This window comes from Manis javanica, chromosome 17 (genome assembly GCF_040802235.1).
Source record: "Manis javanica isolate MJ-LG chromosome 17, MJ_LKY, whole genome shotgun sequence".
Lineage (NCBI taxonomy): Eukaryota > Metazoa > Chordata > Mammalia > Pholidota > Manidae > Manis > Manis javanica.
In genome coordinates this window covers 49,155,940-49,180,309 of record NC_133172.1, presented here as the reverse complement: position 1 = coordinate 49,180,309, position 24,370 = coordinate 49,155,940, and the positions used below count along the sequence as shown (strand labels likewise).

Here is a 24,370-nt window from a genome sequence, read left to right as displayed (position 1 = left end):
CACTTTAAGGAGTCTGTACCTTGTTCAAAAGCAAAAGGGAACTGCCAAAGAATTATGAGGAAATTGTTTGATATATGTTCTGTGTAACCTTCAACCCAGTAATTCTACTTTAAGGAAATTCCCTAAGGAAATCATTATGATTTGTGCAACAACACTCTTACAAGGATGTTTCTAATATTGAGATTGTCTAGAATTACACATTTTTGAAATAACTTAAACATCTTACAATAGGGATTTAGATAAAGAAACCTTTGCTTAATCCATATATGGGAATGCTATCTAGCTGCTAAAGATACTGAAGAAAAAATATTTAATGGCACATAAAGATGTTTATTACATGTCAAATGGAAAATTAAGAGTTATATATAGTATAATTCCATTTTTTTGTAAATAAATGTATACACATACACTAGGTACACAAAAGACATTCATTGTAAAATTAATTCCTACATCTCAATTTACTTTTTCATGTGGGATTATGGGTGATTTAAATGTTAATCTTTTACTTATTTTTTTCTAATTCTTTTACAACAGGTAATTTTTTTTTATTTAAAAAATTGAAATTAGTTCAACCATTGTGGAAAGCAGTGTGGAGGTTTCTCAAAAAACTCACTCAAAATAGAAATACCATTTGACCCAGGAATTCCACTTCTAGGAATTTACCCTAAGAATACAGCAGCCCAGTTTTAAAAAGACATATGCACCCCTATGTTTATCGCAGCACTGTTTACAATAGCCAAGAAAAGTGTCCATCAGTAGATGAATGGATAAAGAAGATGTGGTACATATACACAATGGAATATTCAGCCATTAGAAAACAAATCCTACCATTTGCAACAACATGGATGAAGCTAGAGGGTATTATGCTCAGTGAAATAAGCCAGGCGGAAAAAGACAAGTATCAGATGATTTCACTCATCTGTGGAGTATAAGAACAAAGAAAAAAACTGAAGGAACAAAACAGCATCAGACTCAGAACCTAAGAATGGACTAACAGTTACCAAAGGGAAAGGGACTGGGGAGGATGGGTGGGAAAGCGGGCATTACTATTAGTAGACATAATAAGGGGGGGGGCACGGGGAGGGCTGTATAACACAGAAGACAAGTAGTGATTCTACAGCATCTTACTACGCTGATGGACAGTGACTGTAACGGCGTTTGTGCGGGGGACTTGGTGAACGGGGGAGTCTAGTAAACATAATGTTCCTCATGTAATTATAGATTAATGATACCAAAAAAAAATTGTATATCTTACATGTCTAGAGATTTCTGGGGTGCCGGCCATATTCTATTTCTTGATCTCGATTGGGTTAACCCTGGCCTTTGCTTTCAATTATTTGTTAAAATGTAAATTTACTAAATTTCCACTATGTATGTTACATTTGACAATTTATTTAATAAGCTGCACGTATATACTTTTCAGTACCTTACACCTAGTCCCGCGTCTCTAGTCCACTGTTCCTTAACTTCGGAGCAAAGTTGACACTAGACTACAAACCGCGGTTGGTTTACCTACACGGAAAGCGTGGACTTTAAGCCCCAGAAGGCATTGCGGCCGGCGCACAGGGACCTACGGAGTCCGAGAAGGGGGCTGTGGGGTCCGCTGTCTTTTCCCTCCCAGAAGCCCGCGGGCGGCTCAGAACGCCGACCGTATCATGGCCGCGGGAGCCGGGACGACAAGCCCTGCTTCCGGCCCGGGCGTCGTGCGTGACCCGGAGGCGTCACAGTCGAGGAAGCGGCCCGGCAGGGAGGGAGGGGAGGGCGCGCGGCGATCGGACGCGATGGCGGGAGGAGGCGGGAGCAGCGATGGCAGCGGGCGGGCGGCAGGCCGGCGGGCGTCCCGCAGCGGCGGGCGGGCTCGGCGGGGACGCCAGGAGCCTGGGCTGGGGGGCGCCGCGGAGCGGGGTGCAGGGGAAGCACGGCTAGAAGAGGCAGTCAACCGCTGGGTGCTCAAGTTCTACTTCCACGAGGCGCTGCGGGCCTTTCGGGGTAGCCGGTACGGGGACTTCAGACAGATCCGGGACATCATGCAGGGTATGGGCCGGACCGGGGGAAGGAGATCTGCGGGGTGTGGGGGTCGGGCTGGGGGTCGTCGAGCCAACGATGTCTTCTTTCCCAGCTTTGCTTGTCAGGCCCTTGGGGAAGGAGCATACCGTGTCCCGGCTGCTGCGGGTTATGCAGTGTCTGTCGCGCATTGAAGAAGGGGAAAATTTAGGTATGGCTATTTTTGTGTTCTTCTCTGGACTCACTTAACTTAGGGTCACATTGCTGTTTTCAAACTTACATCCAGAAATGAAGGAATTGGGGTTAAGGTGCGCTCTGTTTCGATCACAGTGGTCTTTTTTCTTCTAGGATGAGTCTATTCTCTGGCTTTAGTTTTTTGCAGTTAAGATTCTCTTGGCTGCTTTTCTGTTTCCTCCCACCTGTTTCTTCTTGTTTGTCCCAACTTTGATGCTATCTCCAGTGAGTTATGTTAAGGTGGCCATCTTTTCCCCCATCATAGAATGCTTTCCAGAGTATGAGCACATTTCCCCCCTCCCTTGAATTGACTTGACAGCTGTTCAGCAAAACGGTCATCAGTTTCTGGCCACTTGCATCTGAGGAGGATGTGTGTATCCTGAAGTTGAGATGCAAATGCATGTGTCAAAAAATAATTTTTACGTGTCTTGAAAATTACAATAGTTGCTTCAAATTCAGTGATTTGAATTTGGGCCTTAAACATGTTTATAAGCCTGTAGACAGTAAGTCAGCAAATTAAATGCAAATTTCAACTATATTTACATGTTTCTTTTAGATAAATGTGTTTTTGGACATAACTTTTTGCTCCTTAGAAAATAGCTTAAAGTGAAAACTGTGCTCTTTGTCCTAGACTGTTCCTTTGATATGGAAGCTGAGCTCACACCACTGGAATCAGCTATCAATGTGCTGGAGATGATTAAAACGGAATTTACTTTGACAGAGGCAGTGGTCGAATCCAGTAGAAAACTGGTCAAGGAAGCTGTAAGGCTCTATTTTTATTTCTTTTTTCTTTCAACAAAAAATCAGAGGTCTTTGAAGATACAGTACTTAGCTTTTCTGTGTGGGGTAGAGGAGAAACAGGGATGAAGAGAAAGCAAGTGAGCACACTCAAACATACACATACATAGACAGATGTTCTCTCTTAGGTGACATCTTGGCAGCCCAGGCCTGCAAAGAGCTGTTAATGGCAGGTGCTCTGTTTTTGGGATTTTGGTGATTTTCCTTGTGGCCCTTGAAGGAAATGGGTTGGCACTGAAGATGGACATTTTGGAGGTTATTATACCATTCAGGAGCATCATGCAAGGGCTGGAAATAACTGGCATAGGGTTTAGTCACCCTTGTTTATAATAAACCAAAGAGAAGAGCTGGGGCCTTGGGAAATCTGAGACCGACTGAGTTTTTCATGCACATGTCTGTAGAAAGAGAGGCTTAGGGAACATTCCCTTAGAACAAACAGAATCAAAGGTGCTGGGATAATCAGCCAATTAGAAAAACAGTAATGGTAGAAGGCTGCCACAGGCAGAGTTCTTGACAAGAAAAAACTAGTGGAATGTCTAGGAATTTGAGATTGTGACTGCCCATAGCTCTGGTAGCTTCAAGGAGTAAAACTTATTTTTATTTAAAGCATAGAAGTGGCCATGGGAACCAGTCAGAAAAAGCTTTTTCTTCTCCAGTAACCAAGGCTGGGGGTGTGAAAGCAGATGCAGAGGTGGGGGCTGAGGAACAACAGCTCAGCACTGCCTTGGCAGTGGAAAGTAAGGAAACTGGTAAGAAAAGAGAGCACCCCGTGAAAGGAGGGGATCTCGGGTGGGGTGGGGAGATAAAACCTTGCTTATTAAGGAAGACCTTGTGTCCCTTGACTGTGTGCTGGGTACTCAGGTACCCTGTTAAAATACTAGTGTATGTGAGATGCAAATATTTTATTTATTCAGTTAAGGACCTTTGGGCAGGAATACCTTTGGTCTTGCAAAGAACGCTTACGTGATTCCAATTCCAAGGAAGGATAATAACAAGAATAGATTTTTAGTATAGGTTAGTCAGGTTTGTGTTGGGAGGGAAAATGCCAGAAAAGATATATTAGCAAGGGAGTAGAAATCCATGCCTACGTTCAGCATAGTTGAGAATCTTTTGAATGGGAAAAAATGGTACCAGTTCAGAGTAATTCATGTAACTCCTGCTAAGTAGCTAGCTGACTCAGACACACAAGGCTATCCTCTGTCTTCTGGCTCCTCTTCTGGAAGTCTTTGTGGGCTTTCATCATTCAGGTGCATATCTTATTGTTTTACTACTATTTAAATTCATAGATCTTTTGCTTGGAGGCTTCATTAGGAAAAATCTTTTAGCAATATTTAAATTCCCTTGTATTGGCCATATTCTTATGTTGACTCCTTTCTGCTTTTCCATTTTCCACCAGGTACTAGGATCTCTTGTTTCACTTACTGTATTACTGTTACCTGATTTGTTTAACAAATTACCCTAAAACTTAGCAGCTTAAAACAAATACTGTCTCTCAGTTTCCAAGAGTCAGGAATCTGGTAGCAGTTTAGCCGAGTGGTTCTGGCTCCAGGTCTCTGGTGAGATGATATATAGTCGGGCTGTCTGCTGGGGTTGCAGTCATCTCAGGACTCAATTGGGACTGAAGAATCTGGTTCCCATGGTTGTCAGCAGACTCACTTCCTTGCTGGCTGTTGGCTGTAGACTTCAGCTCCTTGGCTTTCCGTAGGGCTGCTTACAACCTGGTAGCTTGCTTCCCCTCAAGCAAGTGATCCAGAAGAGCAAGAGCCCAAGACAGAAGATGCGGTCTTTTATAACTTAATCTCTTTTATAACTTAAAAACATCATCACTTCTGCCATATGTTATTGGCCACACAAATCAGATCAACCCTGGATTAGTGTGTGGAATGGGACTATGCAGGAGATGGGGATCAGTTACCTTGTTCTCCTAGTTATTAAGCGATACTATATCACTTGTCTCTTCAACTTACTTTTTTTAAATTCCTCATTTTGAGTCACATAATCTATTAATAGTCATCTTTCGGAAAATACCACAGGATACCTAGGCCTATAAAGCTTTTCGGTGCATTTTAAGCTTTAATATACACGTTCATGTGTGTATATCCTTTGAAATACAAGTGTATGGATACACACACACATATATGCACACACTTTGAAATATAAAATTTATCAAGTAAGTTATTTGTTATGTTAGAACCTCTCAATGTATGGTCTAGGGATCTCTGCAGGTTTTCAGGATCCTTTCAGGGGTCAGAACTATGTCCATAACAATGCCAATATGTTAGTTAACTTTTTCATTGCACTGACCTTGGCAAAGATGGGTAAAATTGCTGGTGCCTTACACATGTAAGGTAGTGATAAATTGTACTAGTAGTCATTATATTCTTCATTGCTTCATGCGTGTAGTTTACAAAAACCCCACCAGTTTCAATTAGGAATGTCTTTGATGTTGCAGTGAAAATTAATTTTATTAAATCTAGATACTTGAGTAAACATCTCTTTCGGTATTTTGTATGACAAAATAGGAAGTTTGCCTAAAGCAGTGTGTTATTGAGTTGCATGTTGCTCTAGCTGCTTTTTTATGGAACACCATTTTTACTTGAAAGAACTGACAAACTCGATATTCAGATGTGGGTATTTGGCAGGCATTTTCTTGAGAAACAGCAAAGTGAACTTCAGGGAAAACAACTGATAATATTTGTTGCCAGCAATAAAGTTCAGACTTTCCAGTGAAAATCAGAATTTTGGAAAACTTGTATTCATGTGCTTGATAGCTTCCCAATACTTAGACTTTTCACATAAGATTGATGGTGGTATCAACAACTGTGATCAACATTTGGAAGATCTACATAGCTCAGTAAAGCAATACATATTTTCCAGATGATCAATACATTATATTACAAAATCATTCATGAGTGAAAGTTCTATTTAAAGTACAAGATAGACTAATAGGTTTTAATGCAACAGGGAACAAAGAAGTCACTTGCCCAAGCTGGGTGTAGAGTCGAAGACGAATATCCACAGTTTTCTGAAGGGCTATTAAAATGCTACTCCCTCTTCCAACTTCCTATCTGTGTGAGGCTGAATTTTTTTAAAACATGCTTCAACCAAAACAACATAACACAACAGACTGATGCAGAAGCAGACATGAGGATCCATCTTTCTTCTATTAAACCAGATATTAAGGAGATTTATGAAAATGTACAACTATGCCATCCTTATTAAACTTGTCTTAGAAAATACAGTAGTTTTTCATAAAGATGTTACTTATGTTAACCTATAATGAGTGTTATTTTTTAATGAATTAATAAATGCTTTTAAATTTTCTCAGCTTTATATTTCTAATATGGTAATATAACCCACATAAACAAAAGCTCTTTGAGGTACTTATTAACATTTAAGAATATACAGGAATCCTGAGGTCAAAATGTTTTGAGAACTGTTTCTGTAAACTGTTAGTGATATTGAGACTACATTAGTTTTCTCTTCATAACTAAAAGAGAGATTCCTCAGATTTCTGTGGAGAAAAGGGGAGAATAACATGTATAGCATATTTGGGGGAAAGCATTTTTTTTTTGTTGCTTTTTGCTGTGTAGCATTCTCCTGCACCTTTAGTAAGAATACTTTGATTTTCTTTTGGGGCCTTACCCCATTTGAGGCACTGGTGTATCAGACACACTCTTAGAACTTTCATTCTTTAAATGAAAAGCTTTTTTGAGCAGTCCTGCATCTATGCCAGCCTGGTTTCTTTCTGAGTTTGCTGCTTTAACCTTTCTTCACTTCTGTGAGTTTTCATTTTCTCTACCTATGAAGTTTTTGGCATTTCCCCCAAACATAAAACTGACTCTGTTCTATTGAAAATCTGCTTGGAACTTCCTTTTTGTTTAAGTAAGCCAGAGACCACTGCTATACCTGAAGAACCTTAATAAACTACATAAGAGAAGAAATTATACTTATTTCTGGAAATTCTCAAGTGGAAAACAATGGTTCTCATCTCTTTAAAAAACAACTTCCTAGGAAATTAATACATAGTTTTAAATAATAAGCTCACAGCACAATCTTCAGAGGCAGACTTTTAGTTTAGATTTTGAAAGCATTCACATTTTCTTTATTTCACAAATTAAATGTAGTAGGATCTGTGTTCCAGTTCTGAGAGATAGAATAACTACGTGTACTCTTTTTGGTCTCTCTTAATGCAAGTATAAATCCTAGACAGAATGCCTGGAGCAGCTATCTTAGGACTTAAAAATGTAAGTGCAAGTAAGCAAATGGGGAAGAAGACCAGAATTTGAAGGTTTACCAGACTGGTGATGAATAGTTTACCATTTTTTTCCCTCTCTAGCACCACCTACCTGGACCTGAAGGCTCCTAAAACCTGGAACTGAACTCCAGGTGTGAACAGAAAGAACTCCAAGAGAGGCTTTCTCTCATCAGTGGAGCAGGAAGGGGATCTCTTAAGGGTCAGGGAGAGTGGAAGAAATCACAATTTTGTTTTGTTTTTCCTTTTCTCCCTTTTCCTGCCCCAGCACCCAGGCAGTACTACACTGGTGGCAGCAGTGTCCCAGTGATGCCTATAGCTGTAGGGCAGGCACCTAAAACCAAAGGAAGAAAACTCTCCTCTTTAGCAGTGGGGCTGTGATCCCCGGAACTTAGAGCAAATTTCATTGCTTTTTCAACTATTTGTCCTGCTGCTTCGCCCTGGATGAAGATGCAATTAAGCATGTAACAGAGTGGGGAAACTCAAGTCCAGGAATGCAAGCTTAGCTCAGTATTTGAAAATCAATCAATTTAATCCACTCTGTCTAAAGAAGAAAAAACATATGGTCATATTAATTGATACAAAGGGCATCTAAAAAAATTTAACATCATTTCATAATAAAACCCTTAGTAAACTAGCACTAGAAGGGAACTTCCTCAACCTGATAAAAGGCAGTTACAAAAAAACCTACAACTAACATCTTACTTCATGGTGGTGGATAAAATGCTTTGTCTTCAAGATGCAAAACAAGGCAAGGATGTCTATTTTTACCACTTCCATTTTACATCATACCGGAAGACCTACAAGTGCAATAAGTCAAGAAAAGGAAATAAAAAGCAACAGATTGGAAAGGAAATAAAATTGCCCCTTCTTGCAGATGACGTGATTATATAGAAAATTCCACGGAATATACTAAAAAAAAAGCTATAATAAGTTTAGCAAGATTGCAGGATATACAATCAACACAAAAATTAATATTTCCATATGCTGGCAGTGAGTGGTCTGAACTTATATTAGTGAAACAGTGCCCCTTACACTCGTCCCAAAAAAGAAAAGAAAAAGAAATATTTAGGTATACATCTAGCAAAATATAAGCAGGATCTATATGTGAAAAATACAAAATGCTGATGACAGAAATCAAGACCTAATAAATGGAAAAACATACCATGTTCATGGATTGGAAGACAATATAGTTAAGATGCCAGTTCTCTTCAAATGATCTGCAGACTTACTATAACTCCAATCATAATGTCAACAGAATTTTCTGTAGATAACAGACTGATTCTAATACATATGGTAAGGCAAAGGAATTAAAATAACCAAACAATTTTGTAGAAGAACAACTTGAATTCATTACCCAATTTTAAGGATTACTAGTACCCACAACTGTAGACTGGAATAGACCCACACAAATAAGACATTGATTTTTGACAAAAATACAAAGGCAATTCAATGGAATAAAGGTATTCAATGGAAAAAGAATAGTCTTCAACAAATGGTATTAAAACAACTGATGTCTATATGGAAAAAAACCTTGACCTAATACTCATCATATATAAAAATTAACTCAAAATGGACCATAATCCAAATTTAAAAAGTAAAGCTATAAAACTTTTAGAAGAAAACAGGAAAGAAAATCTTCATGTCCTGGACTAAGGCAAAAAGTTAGATATGAGACTAAAAGCATGAACCATAAGATGAAAAACTGATAAACGACTTCATCAAAATTTAAAACTTTTCTGAGGAAAACACTGTGAAAGAAATCAAGACAAGCTATACATTGGGAGAAAATACTTGCAAGTCATGTATCTGACAAAGGACTGGTATCTGAAATAAACAAAGAACTCTAAAAAGAAAACAACCCTATTTAAGAAATGGGCAGAAGACTCACCAAAGAGAATATACAGATGGAAAATAAGCACATGAAAAGATGCTCAACATCATTTAGTCAATAGAGAAATACAAATTAAAATCACAGTGAGTACTAGGACATACCTATTAGAATGGTTCAAATACCAACACAAGTACTAGTTAGGACATGAAGCAAATGGAACTCTCATACATTGCTAATGGCAATGCAAAATGGTATAGCTACTCAGGAAAACAGTTTGGCCATTTCTTATAAAATTACACATATATTTTCCATAAGACCCAGCAGTCCCACTCCTGAGTATTTACCTTAGAGAAATGAAAAGTTAGGTTCACACCAAAACCTGTCCATGAATGTTTTAGCATCTCCCTTCATAGTTACCAGTAATTGCAGACAACCCAGATGTCTTTCAGTGGGTGAATGAGTAAACAAATTAGTACATCTGTACAATGGAATATTGCTTAGCAACAGGAAAGAAGGAATTATTGATAATGGAACAACATAGATGGATCTCGGAGGCATTATACTGAGAAAAAGAAATCTGCTCCTAGTTGAGTGGGGTTTATTCCGCTCAGTAATTCCCTGCACACTAACTGGGGTTTATGGTAGAGGGTAACTGTTGGTTTGCCTAGAGGATTGGCCTCAGGTGTTTCCTGAATAGAACTAGCGGAACTCTGTGGTCAGCAAATCACTTTTCTCCCCATAGTATATCCTCCCTCATCTCTCCACATCTGTGTCTAAAAAGAACAAAACCAGTTGTTTGGGAGACTGGAATGACTCCTGTCCATTTTGCCTTCTTTAGGAGGCCCTAAGCAAATTTGGTAAATGGTCTGAAATCCAGAGGATCAAATTTTGCTGTTATCAGCCATTTTGTAAAAAATCCAATGTAATACTGAAAATCTACTTCCCTGCATACTGAGAGTCTACATTTGTTCATAATGCTTGAACAATAGTTATTAATTTTTAAGTACAGGAATTTGATGTAAAAAAGTTATTGGGTATATAAGACTCAGTTTTACCTTTTAGTAGAGTTTATTTTGATATTTGATATTCTGATGACACCTGTCATTATTACAACAGTTTAAAAAAAAGTTTTTCTCCCTTTTGTAGGCTGTTATTATTTGTATCAAAAACAAAGAATTTGAAAAGGCTTCAAAAATTTTGAAAAAACATATGTCCAAGGATCCCACAACTCAGGTAAATTTGATAAATTTTTTGCTCCCATGACTTAAATCCATCTCATTGTTTTCTGGGGGGAAACAAGGAAAAGGTTCTTTAGTTGGGAATATTATCAGCACCTGTAGCATGCTGGCTCTTATATCCAGGATAACTTACTGTTAGCTTGGCTTTTTAAAATTTAATTTTTGTTAGACAAATTTACATAAGTCATTTACTTGCCCATTTCTGTCTGGTTTGGGACAGAACTTTGTGTAAGCTGTCAGCTCCAGGTATTAAGCCATCAAATTTGTAATACTTTCAACTTTATTTACATAAGGCCTGATCCAGACTTGAGAATCTGCCTTGGTGAGGACTTAATGCCTGTATTTTCTGGTGTCAAAAACCCTATTTACACCTTCCTTTTCTTTTTCCTTTTCCCTTATAAATCTAAATTTTAGTTTTTGAAACTGAATACATGTACATAATACAAAATTCAAAAGGTAAAAAAAGCTTAGTGAAAATTCTCGTCTGACTCAGCTATCTCATTCCTCCTCAGAGGCAACCAGTGTTTTTCTTCATTCTTTGAGATATTCTATGTTTATACAAGCAAATAAGTATGTGTGTATGTATATATACAAACATAAACATATATATGTTTTTCCTGTTCTTCCTGTTTACATGTGTGAACATACTGTACACACTAATTTGAACATTTTGTAAATTTCTTCTCACTTGATATATCTTGGAGATTGTTCTATATTAGCACATAAGGCACCTTTTTTTTTTAAGTTTAAAAATCCTATGTAATTACGATTAGCACACATAATGTAGGATGGGGGGCACGGGAAAGGCAGTAAATACAGAGAAGACAAGTAATGACTCTATAGCATCTTACTACGCCGATGCTCAGTGACTGTAATGGGGTATGTGGGGGGGACTTGATAATGGGGGGAGTCTAGTAACCATAATGTTGTTCAAGTAATTGTACATTAATGATATCAAAATTAAAAAATTAAAAAAAAATCCTATGTAAATGTATAAAGGTACTTTAGATCCTAAGTTTTTCATCCATTTTTTAATAGCTGCATGGTAACCCATTGTGGCTGATACATAATTTACTGGCCCATTTTCAGTGGATGCTCCCCTTCCTACATATGTACTAGTGATTTTCATTGACTGCATTCTGAGAGTTCTAATAGTGTTGTCTCAACTCATCATCGTTGAATTTTTACTGGAGTTCTCCTTTCTCATGTTGCAAATATGGATCCTTTGTGTAGAAGCTGAGAAATGATCTCCTGAACATTATCCGTGAAAAGAACCTGGCTCACCCTGTTATTCAGAACTTTTCCTACGAGACCTTCCAGCAGAAGATGCTACGCTTCCTAGAGAGTCACTTGGATGACGCAGAGCCCTACCTTCTCACGGTGAGCCTTGGCCCTTTTCTTCCATAACCATGATTTGGCCTTGAGGCTGTGCAGGCAATTAGAAAATGACAGCTATTTTTGGAAGTGAGAGAGTAAATGTGTAGAAAAGACTGAATGATATGCTATCTTCCTTAATTAGTTAGTTCCTTAAGCAACTATCTTCCTTACTTAAATGCCTTAAGTGTATAGAAGCAGAGATCCTAGCAGAGGCAAATGGAACACAGCTGGTTTCCCTAACCTATTTTTACCTTCTCTACATATGATTAATCTGTTGTTAAAGTAGGAGAATGTTGACTTACAATTGATGGTGGTTCCAAAGGAGAGGAAATTTGAGTTAAGTTTGGGAGGAAGAGCAGTTGGTAGATGTGTTATGGGATTAACAGGAAAAAGGCATAACTGGAGAAAAGGTGTGACGAGCATAAGGCAGAAGAGGCCAAATGAAGACATCTGTAGTTGGAGCAAAGACATAATAAGCATATAGAATGGAAACGGGTGCAAGAGAACATGTGGAAGAACTAGAATCCAGTCTGTTCTACAAAATGGACCATGATCAGGGAAAATTGAGTGAAAGGTTTTTTTTCTTAAACAAGGATTTTTAAAGTGTTGAAAATACCTTGGCTTGTGACAGTAGATCTGCCAGGCCTATGTTAGAGTAGTGTCAATGATCCTGGCAGTCACTTGGCAGATTTCAAGTTACGTATCAAGCAGATAGTTTCGAATATTCAGAGAGCAAATGTCAGCATACTTGAGCCTGGCCTAGGATCCTTTCCTTTGTATCCCAGGTACAAAATAACCTGCCCCTGTTTCTGTGTGAGGATAGAACTCTCAGCTCTTAAGATACCACTCATTACACAGATACACAGTATCTGAAATGGAAGGATACTGGAATGGTTAGAAATGTATAAAACTTCAGTTAGAGGGAGACATGAGCAATTGAAGTTAGAGCAAGATTGGCCTTCTCAGGGTTTTATGTGCTATAAGTAAGGATTTTCAAAGAGTTGTTAATAGGCAAAACAAGTTTGTGGAAATAGAGTCATAAAAAATTCTATATGCAAACTGAAAGACACTAATATAAACATTTGTTATTTTAAGTTTGGAAAAAAAGTTTGACTTTTGTACATGATCCCAGAGGTGTATTTCGGATTCAGAAACCATATTAGAGATTGGGAGGGTGGAAGATGAGGTACAAAGTAAAATTACATAACCATTTGTAGTCCAAAAGGTTAAAGAATTCTTGGAAATGTCAAAGATGGTTGGTACCATTTAAACTGAGTTCTCTTTTAGTGTAAAAAGCTGTGAGCCATTTTTTGAGGAAGGAAAGAGGGAAGAAATTTGAGATTATTCGTGTAAATTCTCTCCCTTTTTATGTCCTCTAGTTTATCCCTAGATTGTATTTGTAAGTGAACATGTTTGCATATTGATTATGTTCATGGTGAAAGGAGAAAATTAATGAAATTCTATGGCTTCCTCTCCCTGATGACATTCTTCCTTTCCCAGATGGCCAAAAAAGCTTTGAAATCTGAGTCTGCTGCCTCAGCTACAGTGAAAGAAGAAAAACAGCCGGCACCAGAGCCTGTGGAAAAGCCACTTAGGGAACCTGCAAGGTGAGAGTCCCTTTGTGATTTTTTGTGATCTTGGACAGAACACTGGGGTGGGCTGTGGGAAGCACAGTCTCCTTCTTAGAGCAGGTTCAGTCAGTTCCTCCTGATGATTGAAATCCCCACTACTAGGCTACTGGGTCACTCTTACACGGCACTGTGTGAGTTACAGAGCACACCCCGGGAAGATGAGAATGCTAAAGACAGGGTGTCAGATGCCTGACAGAAGGTCCTGACTGGCTGTTCCTCAGAGGTTCTCTCCTTTTTCTCTCTCCTTGCCTTGCCTGGCCTGTGTGTACTCAGTACATCCTTGTCCTGCTCTCTTAATACACTGTCGAGACTTGAGAGTCAGATTGTCAAGAGCAGTTGCTAAAGCAGGACTCACAAGTTTAGATGCCTTTGGGGGCCCAGTAGGAAATGTAAAGGAGCAAAGTGGGTGTAGGAGAATACAGTTGAGAGCATGGGACTGTGAACCAGGAAGGGTGTGCTGCTCAGCTTTGTCTGACTGTTGCTATGTCCAGGGATTCCAAAACTTCTGTTCAAATTTTTGTGTGAGATGTCCAAATTTTTTGAGATTTCCTGATTTTTGATGTTGTCAGTTAACCCAATTAAAAAAACAACAACTTGTCTATGTTACACAACAAGACACATCTGTTGGCCTGCAGGCTGCCAGTTTGCCTTCTCGTTAAACAGTTTTTACTTAAAGCATACTAGCTTTTCCAAATGATAGAAAAACAACATTATTTTGAAAAGGTGGTTTCTCATTGCTCTAAGACAGTGTGGCACAGTTCTTACTCTGAGAATTCTGAAGGTCCCATTTCTAAGTGTGCTATAGGAGAAAGGGGACAGAATGGAGACCAGTCTTTCCCTCCTTCCACATGAGGGTTGGACTGGGACAGTTTAGACTTGAAGGTGAGGTTGCTGGATCATCAGCTGTCCAGATGGACTTGTCGTTCTTGGGCACTTACATAGAGGAAAGCATCGCTTTAGTCCGTGCTCACTAAGTGCATTAGACAGCACACAGGCTAGAGTCTCAAGGAGGGATCACTGGCCCCAGTTCCTTTAGGGTTCTTGTACTTGGAGTTCAAACTCCATAGTTCGACTTATATATCATATTTAAAGGCTGTACTTAAACTTATACAGACTCACCTCAGAATAAATATAGTAAAACTGTCACAATGAGTCAAATGAATTATTTGGTTTCCCAGTGCATATAAAAGTACGTTTATATATGTAGTGTAGTTTGTTAGGTGTGCAACTGCATTATACCTAAAAAAACAACATATATACCTTAATAAAAAAATATATTATTGCTCAAAAATGCTAACCCTCATTGAGCTTTCAGCATTTCATAACCACTGATCACAGATCATCATAACAAATGTGATAATGGGAAAAATTTAAATACTGCAAGAATCACTGAAGTGTGACATTCACAGTGAGCAGCATTGTTGGCAGAATGGTGCTCAAAGATGCTCAACACAGGGTTGCTAGCAACCTTCAGTTTGTAAAATGAACCGTGTCCGTGAAGTACAGTAGAACAAAGTATGCCCAGAGATGGACGCCTTTTATAAATAAAGGTATCAAGCAACCGCTTTGTTTTTTCTTTTAAGTGAAGGGTCCTCACCTTGAGGAGTCCTCTGTTTAATTTGAAGCTTCACACTTTGAAAAAGTTGTGGCTGTCTGGATGAACATCAACAAATGGGGAAACTGCTGTTTGTTTGTTTGTTTGCTGTATTTGTAGGCAGCTACAGAATACTTCAACCACCATTGGAATTATGACTCTGAAAGCAGCTTTCAAGACTCTGTCCAGTGCACAAGATTCTGAAGCAGCCTTCTCAAAACTGGACCAGAAAGATCTGGTACTTCCTAAACAAGCATCCCCATCATCACCAGCCCTCAGAAATAAGAGACCAAGAAAAGATGAAAACGAAAGTTCAGCCCCTGCTGAGGGTGAGGGTGGCTCGGAACTGCAGCCGAAGAACAAGCGCATGACAATAAGCAGATTGGTTTTGGAGGAGGACAGCCAGAGTATGGAGCCAAGTGAAGGCTTCGACTCCTCCCAGGAAGTTGTTCCAGCTTCACCATCCAAGGCCACCGTTGTCAACCATCCCCTCCCTGGGGAGAAAAATCCCAAGTATGAAGACCTTCTTTGTAGCAGTTTTGGGGCTGGTTGGTGGTCCTGGTTGGGCCTGGTGTTACTTCCATGAAGGAAGTAACTTTCAGCTAAGTTACCCACCACCGAGGCTTGCTGGGACTGCTAGGATGTGACTTGGGAGTGGGGAGTGACGACATAGCCATCCTTGCCAGATCGGACGCCCCAAACATGGGCTTCCAGGCATTGCACTAGGGCATGAGTGAGGATGGGAGGTTTCAGAGCCTCCTACTTACCACTCTTTCAGTTTTAGCAAACTTGAGTGCCTTGACTACTAAGTGTTAGTCTTGTTTGTTACAAGAAGTTTGTTTAAATTGGGCCACATTATACTTTGATCTTGAAAAAAGATTTATGAATATTTATAGTTTTGCACCTTCTATGAACACTTGAGACTTGGCAGATTTAGTAAATTCTAATTTCCACATTCTGCTAGGCTCTGTGGGACAGTGGTTAGAATGCTTTCATTTTGCTCCCCATCATCACCGTCAGCCTGACTTTTGCTATCCTCTGTGCCCTCTTGCGGATCCTTCGTCCAGGCAAAATGGTCTGCTTGCTATCTCTGGAGCAGGTTTGTCTCTACTGCTGGTACTCTGCTTGCTTCTCCTGCCCCACCGTAGACTGTCATCCCTCCATCACTGCCTGTCAAAATCCCATCTGTCCTTCAAAGGGAAGAGAAGCTGATGATGACAAAGTACTTCCTGTGGGCCAAACACTTTGATCTTACTGAATCTCTACAATCTTCACTCTGAGTTATATATTCACCCCACTTTATAGATGAGGAAGGTTCAGAAAAGTTACTGACTTGCCTGGTCACACAGCTGAAAAGTGGCCAAGTTGGGCATTGGGATTTTTAATCCCATCAGCCTTGACACAAAGCCTATGGCCTGTATACCACATACACCACGCTACCTCTTAAAATTTTGCCTCCATGAATCCCCCCTGGTCATCCTGCTGCCATCTGTACTACTGTTTTGTGTTGTAGCTATTTGGGGATCTGTGCTCTGGCATGCATGTGCTAGGTGTCCCGAGGGGCTGTGGCATCTGAGAAGTGACTCACACTCCTGCACTGATCTGCACTGTATGTACTACTCCCTGCATTTGGAAGTGAATGAGTCACTGGCTGAGTAAGCAGGTGCAGCTTAACACATGCTAACCCTCACTTTGCCTGATCTCCTTTGCTCTTCCCAGCAGTTCTGTGAAGTGTAGGTATTGCTCCCATGAACAGATGAGGGAACGAGAGGGTACATGATTACAGTGTTGGTTTTTTTTGGTATCATTAATCTACAATTACATGAGGAACATTATGTTTACTAGGTTCCCCCTTCACCAAGTTACAGTAGTTTTTAAATGGGAGGATTCATGAAACTTTCAGACATATCCACTTCTCATGGGTCAAGGGTATGAAGTATTATGGGAACTTAAGCAGAAGTTGGCAAACTATAGCACCTGGGCCAAACCCACCTGCTGCCTGTTTTTTGTAAATAAAGTTTTATTCATACACAGCTACACCCATCATTTATGTATTGCCTTGGCTGCTTTTGATGCTACAGTGAGTTGAGTAATTGGAACAGAGACAGTGAGGCCTAAAAACTGAAGGTACCCTCTGGCCTTTTACAGAAAAAGGGGATTCCACAACTCTGGCTCTAAAGGAAATGCCTGTGAGGTGCCCTGGGAGCTCCAGGAAGAAGAACTGAGCCTGCTGGGCAGAGCTGTGGGTGGAACAAACCTTGCAGAGGAACACTGAGCTGGCCTTGAAGGATGAGTAGGAGGCCATCACAAATACTGGGAGGTTGTAGGCAACAGGAACCCCTGGCATAAAATCATGAGAAAGCCTGGTGTGCTCCAAAAGATGACATGTACAGCAGAAGAATAAAATGCACAGAGAGGATGAAGGGAGGAAAGTCTGATGGGTAGATGGACTGACCAGATCTTGAGTTCCTGTTGTATTCTGTCAGGCTGAGGTTCTCAAACTGGCCTTCATATCACAATTACCTATGGAATGTTTTACAAAGTAGTTATCCGACACTGCTCCTTACGAGGAACCGACGCTGCACGGCCGTGTACCTGTATGACCGGCTGCTGCGTATTAAGGCCCTCGGGAGTGTGGCAGCGTCCTGCCAAACGCTGTGCGGTCGCACACGTCTGCTGAAGAAGTGAGTGAGCTGCTGCTCAGTGTATGGCTTGGGAAGTGCTGGGCCTCTGGCACTGTTCTGTGATAGTGTTTGTGGCGTTTTTCTTTGTTTTTTACTTCTGTTTTTGGTAGTTTTTGGTCTGTATATTTAATATAAACTTATGAGACTAGCAGGAGTAATTTTAAGTGCTATAAGGAAGGCTTTCTTTCTTAGTACCTAACAAAATAACAGGTCCCATTATGTTACTTACTAGTAATTCATCAGGATTAAAAAACTGGCATTACTGTTAAAAAAAAAAACTCAATTGTTTTTCACTTTGTCTTAAGCAAATTAATTATTCTCAGAAATAACTTTTTTGGGGATATGATCCAATTTAAAAACTGAAGTAAATAGTGTACCGTCTCAGCTACTTAGGTAATTTCATAGGAAACTCCTGAAATCCAAAAAAATTTGAATTAGACTACTAATTAGAAGGGGTAAGGGAATGCTCTAATCTGTTTCCAAATGTGCCCCAGATAATTATAATACAACTAATCTGAAGGCCTGATGAGGTATCAGTGAGGGCTTCTGAACAGGGACTAAGGGAAAGGAGAGAAGGAGGGTGGCTGGAGACTGCTGTCAGCTGAGCAGTCAGGACCCCGGGGGAGCTGGGCCAGTGGAACTGGGAAGAAGGCAGGACTGCGGTACAGCACCTGGAGGGCAGGACCTTGACTTCTCAATTTTTATATCCTTCACGGCACAGCATTTGGTGCAGACTTATTAGATATTTATTAACCGAACAATAATTCTTGGTTCTTGCAATTTAAGGGGGTCATGGGGTCATACCCAAAACTTCTACAAAAGACCATCAAATTGTGGGCCACTTGTGTCTCTGTTGCATATTCTTTTTTGTTTTGTATTTTTTACAACCCTTTGAAAATGTAAAAACCATTCTTAGCTCAAGGGGTATACCAGCATCCACAAGCTGTAGTTTGCCAACTCCTCTAGATCATCCCACCCTTCGAGAACCATCCTTCCCCATCAGACTATTCATTGCTCATCAAATTTTAACTTCACCAATGAGGAGTGCAAGGACCAGGAAGTGATCTGACTTGCCCAGGACTGCATAGCCACTAAACAGTTAAGATGGAGACCCAGATTCCAGCCCCTTCACGTGAGAAGTTAGTACCAGAACATTTGTACACAAAATAAATGCTGAGTTCAGAGGAGGAACAGGAGGTTATCAAAGTGATCTGTGAAGATTGCACAGAGTGAACAGCTACTCCAGTGAAAATGAAGAACCCAGAGGCTAAAACCAGTTTTATCCCATCACTGGATAAAACTTAAACTGTGATCCTGCCCATAATTTATAAATAGTAAATAACACAGCTACTATCCTGAGAAGGAAAAACTCAATTTTTTTTCACTTTGTCTTAAGCAAATTAATTATTCTCAGAAATAACTTTTTTGGGAATATGATCCAATTTAAAACCTGAAGTAAATAGTCTACCGTTTGTCTCAGCTACTTAGGTAATTTCATAGGAAGCTCTTGAAATCCAAAAAATTTTTTTCAAGTCTATATGCTAAGGAGATTGCTTTCATTACCCATTTGCAAAATGCCAAGACGCCTTAAAATAAATTTCTTTTTATGGGGAGGAGACAGGTTTGTCTCTATAATCTTGATCAAATTTTACACATCATTTTGATCTATATAAATTCTTCAGAACTTCATTCAGTTACTTTGGATGTTTGCTTTGTGAAAGATGTTATAATTCTGAGATCAGATCTGTGCTGTTTTCTGTTCCCAGGGCAGCTGTATTACTGGTGAAGTAAACAAAGTTGATTAGAAAAGACCAACCAAATTTTCATTTACTTAATTTAGGTTTTGGATTATTTTTCAGCTTTGGGACTTTTTTTGGTTCACCCAAGTACTTAACATTTCATGTTCACAAGGATTCTTGTTTGCATAGTATGCTAATCTTTGCTGGTAGTATTCCTTTGCAGCTCTTTGATAATCCTGTTGTAATTTAGCTAGTATTTCTCTAGCTTGTTAGGATGTGTGTTATTATGCTTGGTGTTTAAAGTAGACAAACCTTCAAGGTGCTTATGGTTAGGTACATTGTGAAAGGCGTTTAGTACAGTGGGCAGTACTGCAAGAGCAGAGGACTGGGCTTTGTGTGTGTGCTGGCTGTTGGCAGTCAGGGCAGGCTTTACTGAGAAATGATGGCCTTGAAGATGGGTATGGGTAGGATTTCACTTGGCAGGGAAGGGAATCCCAAGCAGAAGGAACTGAACTGTAAATAGAAAGGCAGAAGAGTACAGAGCTTACAGGAGGAAGGCAGAGCAGAGGGCATGGCTCTGCTGTTTGTGCTAGTGAGGGTCAGGGGGGAGGCACTGGTGGTGAGAAATTGACTGGAGCCAAAATGGATGGTCCTGATTCCCTCACAGGTGTCACTGTTTAGGCAGTGAGACGCTATCATGGAATAGAGGAGGAAGATGACAATTTTAGGGCAGTTGTTCAGATGGCTTTGGAAGGGGAAGGGGCCTGGGGCAGAGGCTCCAGTTAAGAGGCTAGTGTAACGCTGGTCAAAGGTTCCATGGGTTTGGACTCAGGGAATGAAGAACAGTCAAGAGAAAGGAATTGGGCAGGTTGGTGAAGGAGAGGGAGGAGTTTGCACCTTCCAGGCTAGAAGAATGATGAGACCTTTGAAAGAGCCAAAACCAAACCAAACAAAGAAACCAGGAAAATGAACAGATTTTGAGGGGGATTCAGTGCTGAGTTTGAGGGATGATGTGCAGCCTGGGGATGTTGACATGGAGATGCCTGTCCAGGCCAGGATTTGGGAATTGTGTGTAGGCGGATCTCGAATGTGGTCACAACAGGAGGAGGAGTACACAGCCACGAGTGAGCCAGCAACAGGGATGGCATGACCCTGGATCAGTCTGTTCACATCCTGTCCTCTTGTTGATCTCCCCTCAGATTACCCAAAGGCAAGTGGAACAGCCCTAATGGGGTTGAAGAAAAAGAAACTTGGGTGGAAGAGGATGAACTGTTTCAAGTGCAGGGTAAGCTAGGAGATTCTCCTTGGTCTCTCCTTGGTGCTTGCTGAAGTGTAGATGCATGTTACTTTCAAAACAATGTTCCAGAAACTGCTTGTCTCCATACTAGAAAAGGTTTATTAAGTTCCTCATTGTGATTCATAAGGAATAAGTTTTATGCTTTTTCCCATTAAACAATGGAGACTGTCAAAGCAGCACTTTCTATTTAAAGAAAATTGCTGGGTTTGTTTGACTAAATCCTGTATTTCATTGCAGCTGATGTTCTTCCAAGTCTTTTCATTAGAAAAGGTAGAAGTGGTCATTCTCTGCATTTCTTAAGTAAAAAAATATCTCTCTGACCAGTTTCTCTAAATAAATGTTTTTTCTAAGAAGAGGAACTTTACTTTTCTGTAATTAATACTAAATTTCATAACATTTGCATTAATATCTAAATGCTAAACCTTGATCTTGGAGATTCTAAAGATATCTGTAACACAACAGTAATCCTTTGCCAGTCCCAAAGATGTGACCTTAAAAAGTACCTTCATTAGCAAAAACATAGTTGGAAAATGGGGGAAGTAACAGAAAATCAATAAAAGTGGTATTAGATATTTTAAAAGAACAGAATAGAAAAGTTCTAGAAAACATCTACTTCCAATGCAGTCCAGATTTGCCAGCTTTAGAAACCTGCTTCCACTACAGTATGAAATACTTGTTAATTTAAAAATAAATAATATGCCCCCAGAAGTACCCCTTTTCCTGAGCGACTTCCCCCACTGTTTGGGAAGCATGCCAGGATAGTAGCATATGCTGAGGTAGATGCTGTAGCAATTTCATGTTCATGCAACGTTGCCTTTTCTTGCAGCTTTTTAACTGGATCTTGTTGGCTTGAAATGGCATGTCTTTAATACTTGTACACAGTCCTATAACCCTCTAGCCCCTTAAGACATGATCTTGATGCATGTTTTTTGAGACCTGCTCTCTTTGTATATGGTGAGTGGAGTTAGAGCACATCTCACATGGTCTGTAGGTGTGGGAAGTAATAATTATTACCCTGGTCTTTTAAGGAAGTGAACCAAATTTTACTTTTATAAAATGACAGGGATTTGAAAATTCTGGCAAAACTGTGTTGTTTCAAAGCAATGTTTAATAGCAAGGGGTTATAAAGAAGAAATTTTACATATATAGTGTTTGTGTAAGTATATATACATACTTACAAGTATATGTGTATGTGTGTATGTATATATGTTAGGGGTTTTAAATACCACAGTCAGTAATTTTAGAAAATCATGTTTTACTAAGCCCAAAATTCATCACTAACCAACATTTACCAAATGCCTGTTTGTAAGGTCCTTGCTTTGTATAGATTCTAACGGGCTGAAATGACTGATATCTTGCAAAGAAAGAACAAAAACAAATTATCCTTCAGTGATGTCCTGTCATGTCTCAAAAAGTTTGTGAAATTTGAATCAGGTTTTCCCTTTAGGGACATTTGATGTCTTTTTCTTGTGGTTTGTGTAGAGAAAGTTGAACTCTAAAATGAGTCTACCTTAACTGTCTTCCAGCAGCACCAGATGAAGAGAGTACAACAAATATATCAAGAAAGCAGGTAATTAAAAATTCTCTTTTCTGATCTTTTCTGGTTGTTTGGGTAGAACAGAGGTTAAATAAGTTCTTACTTTTCATCATAGACTATATTTGCACCTGGTAAAAATATTTTTTGCAATTTTCAGGTAACTCTGTTTCAATTCAAACTAAGCATCAAGTCATTGTTATTCTCTGGGAGAAAAATCTAGGAGTACAGAAGCTCAACACATTTTCCTGACCATGAACAGCACACATTTGAAACTTTGAATGCTAATTAGTTGCAGATGAAATGGCAGGAAACTGAAAATTATTAAATGTCCAAATCTGGTGTTAATTTATCTGTATAATGTTTTAAAAATATAAACCCTTCCTTTGGGTTCAGATTATTCTGCTGGGTCCCTTGAGTTTACCTCTTCACTCTATGAAATTGTGAGAGACAGGTTGTGATAAATCTTTTGGTTTCTTTTGCAGAAGTGGACCGTAGAAGAAAGCGAGTGGGTCAAGGCTGGAGTGCAGAAGTACGGGGAAGGAAACTGGGCTGCCATTTCTAAAAATTACCCGTTTGTTAACCGAACAGCTGTGATGATTAAGGATCGCTGGCGGACCATGAAAAGACTTGGCATCAACTGAAACAGGCTCTCATTTCCACATAATTCACAGGAGCATGGTTCCTAATAACAGTCCCTGATAGTCTGCTGTTTCTTTCAGAAGCTGGGCTGGAATGAGAATTTTGGGCATCCTCCTCCGAAATGGGGGAGGCCCCAGTTCCACTCCATCACTGTAGGAGATCATGGAGCTGAGAAACAAAGCCAAGTCCACCCATGGTCTTGGCAGGGATGACAGGCACATAGCTTGTACAGTGCCAGAATATCATTAGTATTTCCCTTCTTTAGTGGTTTGCTTGAATTTAAATCCCCAGTAATCAGTAGAACCTTCTCCTAGAAAATGGTGGAGTCTGTTAGGAGCCACTTATGACTCCATGACCTGTTAAAACCAGCAACACGAACATTATTTGGAGTGAACTTGTTCCTGGTGAAGCTTTGGCCTTCTGATACAAATGCAGAGGAACTTCATGTCATGAGCCCAGGCTGATGAGAGACCTTTAGAAACTGTCTAGCCGGTCGTGACGCCGACACTTCGCCTCGACTGCCTTGGCATCTGCTCTTGATTGCTGGGCTGTGTAGGCAGGTTTAACCTCCACTACTTATGTGGTTGAACCAGTGTGTTTTTTAGTGAAACAGTGATTATAGATAAGCTTAGCCCCTCCCCCATACTCTCTTCTCAGTTCCCTGCCTTATGCTGGACTTTTAAAGCTTAAAAAAATCCTGATTGAATATAAATACCTAATTCCATTCTTTGTGAAATGGTTGCTTCTGCCTAATTTCCCAATTGTGCTGTGTTAGTGTCTTGCACTGAAATTCAACATTCCCTTTTCCTTTTGTACTGTGTTGTGCTTGCTGTCTCTCCTGGACATCCTTAAAGATTGTCTTTTTAGCAAAAAAAGAAAAAAATGAAAAAAAAATTTCAGTAAAGTGTTTTCTGTAATCTTTTTTTAAAATATGAGAACTATGTCCATAACTTGTAGCATTCTTCATTAAAGTCTTGCTTCTCTCAAGTTTAAGTAGCTGTTTAATTGCAGCAAAGAATGTATGAATAGATGGAGACAGCCAAATGTTGAATGAGCTTTGAACTATGTTAAGAAGCTGATGTCAAACTATGGATATTCTAATCCTCAGAAGCTATGTTAAACAGAGATGTGAAAGTTTCCTTTTAATTTGTCCATTTCTTCATAGAACATTTTTCCAGGGACAAAGGATTTCCCCTTTCTCACTTTTGAGTGAGTGAAAGGCAAGGTGTTAAGAAATGCGAAAGGTTTAAAATTCATCCTGTAGTTACCATTTGGAAACTTTGTGGATGGCTTTATTAACTATTAACTGCATGTTTTGGGGTTTGGTACTACCAATTTTTCTTCAATCAGTTAATCCCAAATGCAACTACTCCGAGAAGATGAGGACTTGATCTCCTCTTGATCTGGCTGTAGCTAGTTGTGGTCTCCCTCCAAACGGGATTAGGATCCAGAAACTTTTCTCCCTTCAACTTTCACATCCTTACCTTAGATGGTGCTGTCTGGCAGAAG

At 39.7% G+C, this 24,370-nt stretch overlaps 2 protein-coding genes across 11 annotated transcripts in view; one reads left to right on the top strand and one right to left on the bottom strand.

Annotated features, from left to right (window-relative positions):
- NIP7 (nucleolar pre-rRNA processing protein NIP7) overlaps positions 1-24,370 on the bottom strand; it is an 82,596-nt gene that overhangs the window by 48,913 nt on the left and 9,313 nt on the right. Inside the window, exon 6 of one of the 6 annotated variants that reach the window (XM_017673400.3) lies at positions 18,737-19,428. The exons of the other annotated variants lie outside the window; for them this stretch is intronic. Within the exon in view, the coding sequence (XP_017528889.2) occupies positions 19,388-19,428 (41 nt within the window). The 3' untranslated portion in view covers positions 18,737-19,387. Of the gene's footprint in view, positions 1-18,736; positions 19,429-24,370 lie in introns of those variants that run through there. 6 annotated transcript variants of the gene reach the window in all.
- TERF2 (telomeric repeat binding factor 2) lies at positions 1,528-23,848 on the top strand. 5 transcript variants are annotated; one of them, XM_037025453.2, is made up of 10 exons: positions 1,577-2,034; positions 2,120-2,215; positions 2,870-3,000; positions 10,272-10,358; positions 11,597-11,743; positions 13,241-13,347; positions 15,086-15,478; positions 20,588-20,673; positions 22,215-22,255; positions 22,705-23,848. In XM_037025453.2, exons 1-10 carry the CDS (start codon positions 1,656-1,658, stop codon positions 22,861-22,863), a joined length of 1,626 nt encoding a protein of 541 aa, XP_036881348.1. In that variant the 5' UTR covers positions 1,577-1,655; the 3' UTR covers positions 22,864-23,848. The 5 variants fall into 5 exon arrangements, with proteins under 5 accessions (XP_036881350.1, XP_073081635.1, XP_036881349.1 ...); XM_017673403.3 differs by having other exon boundaries at positions 1,598-2,034; positions 22,212-22,255; XM_037025455.2 differs by lacking the exon at positions 15,086-15,478 and having other exon boundaries at positions 1,528-2,034.

Excerpts from the sequence above, each read along its gene's own strand:
- TERF2 (XM_017673403.3), top strand. The coding sequence starts at position 1,656 with ATGGCCGCGGGAGCCGGGACGACAAGCCCTGCTTCCGGCCCGGGCGTC. Across the intron at positions 10,359-11,596 it reads CCAAGGATCCCACAACTCAG|AAGCTGAGAAATGATCTCCT; the intron begins GTAAATTTGATA and ends TCCTTTGTGTAG. Across the intron at positions 11,744-13,240 it reads CAGAGCCCTACCTTCTCACG|ATGGCCAAAAAAGCTTTGAA; the intron begins GTGAGCCTTGGC and ends TTCCTTTCCCAG.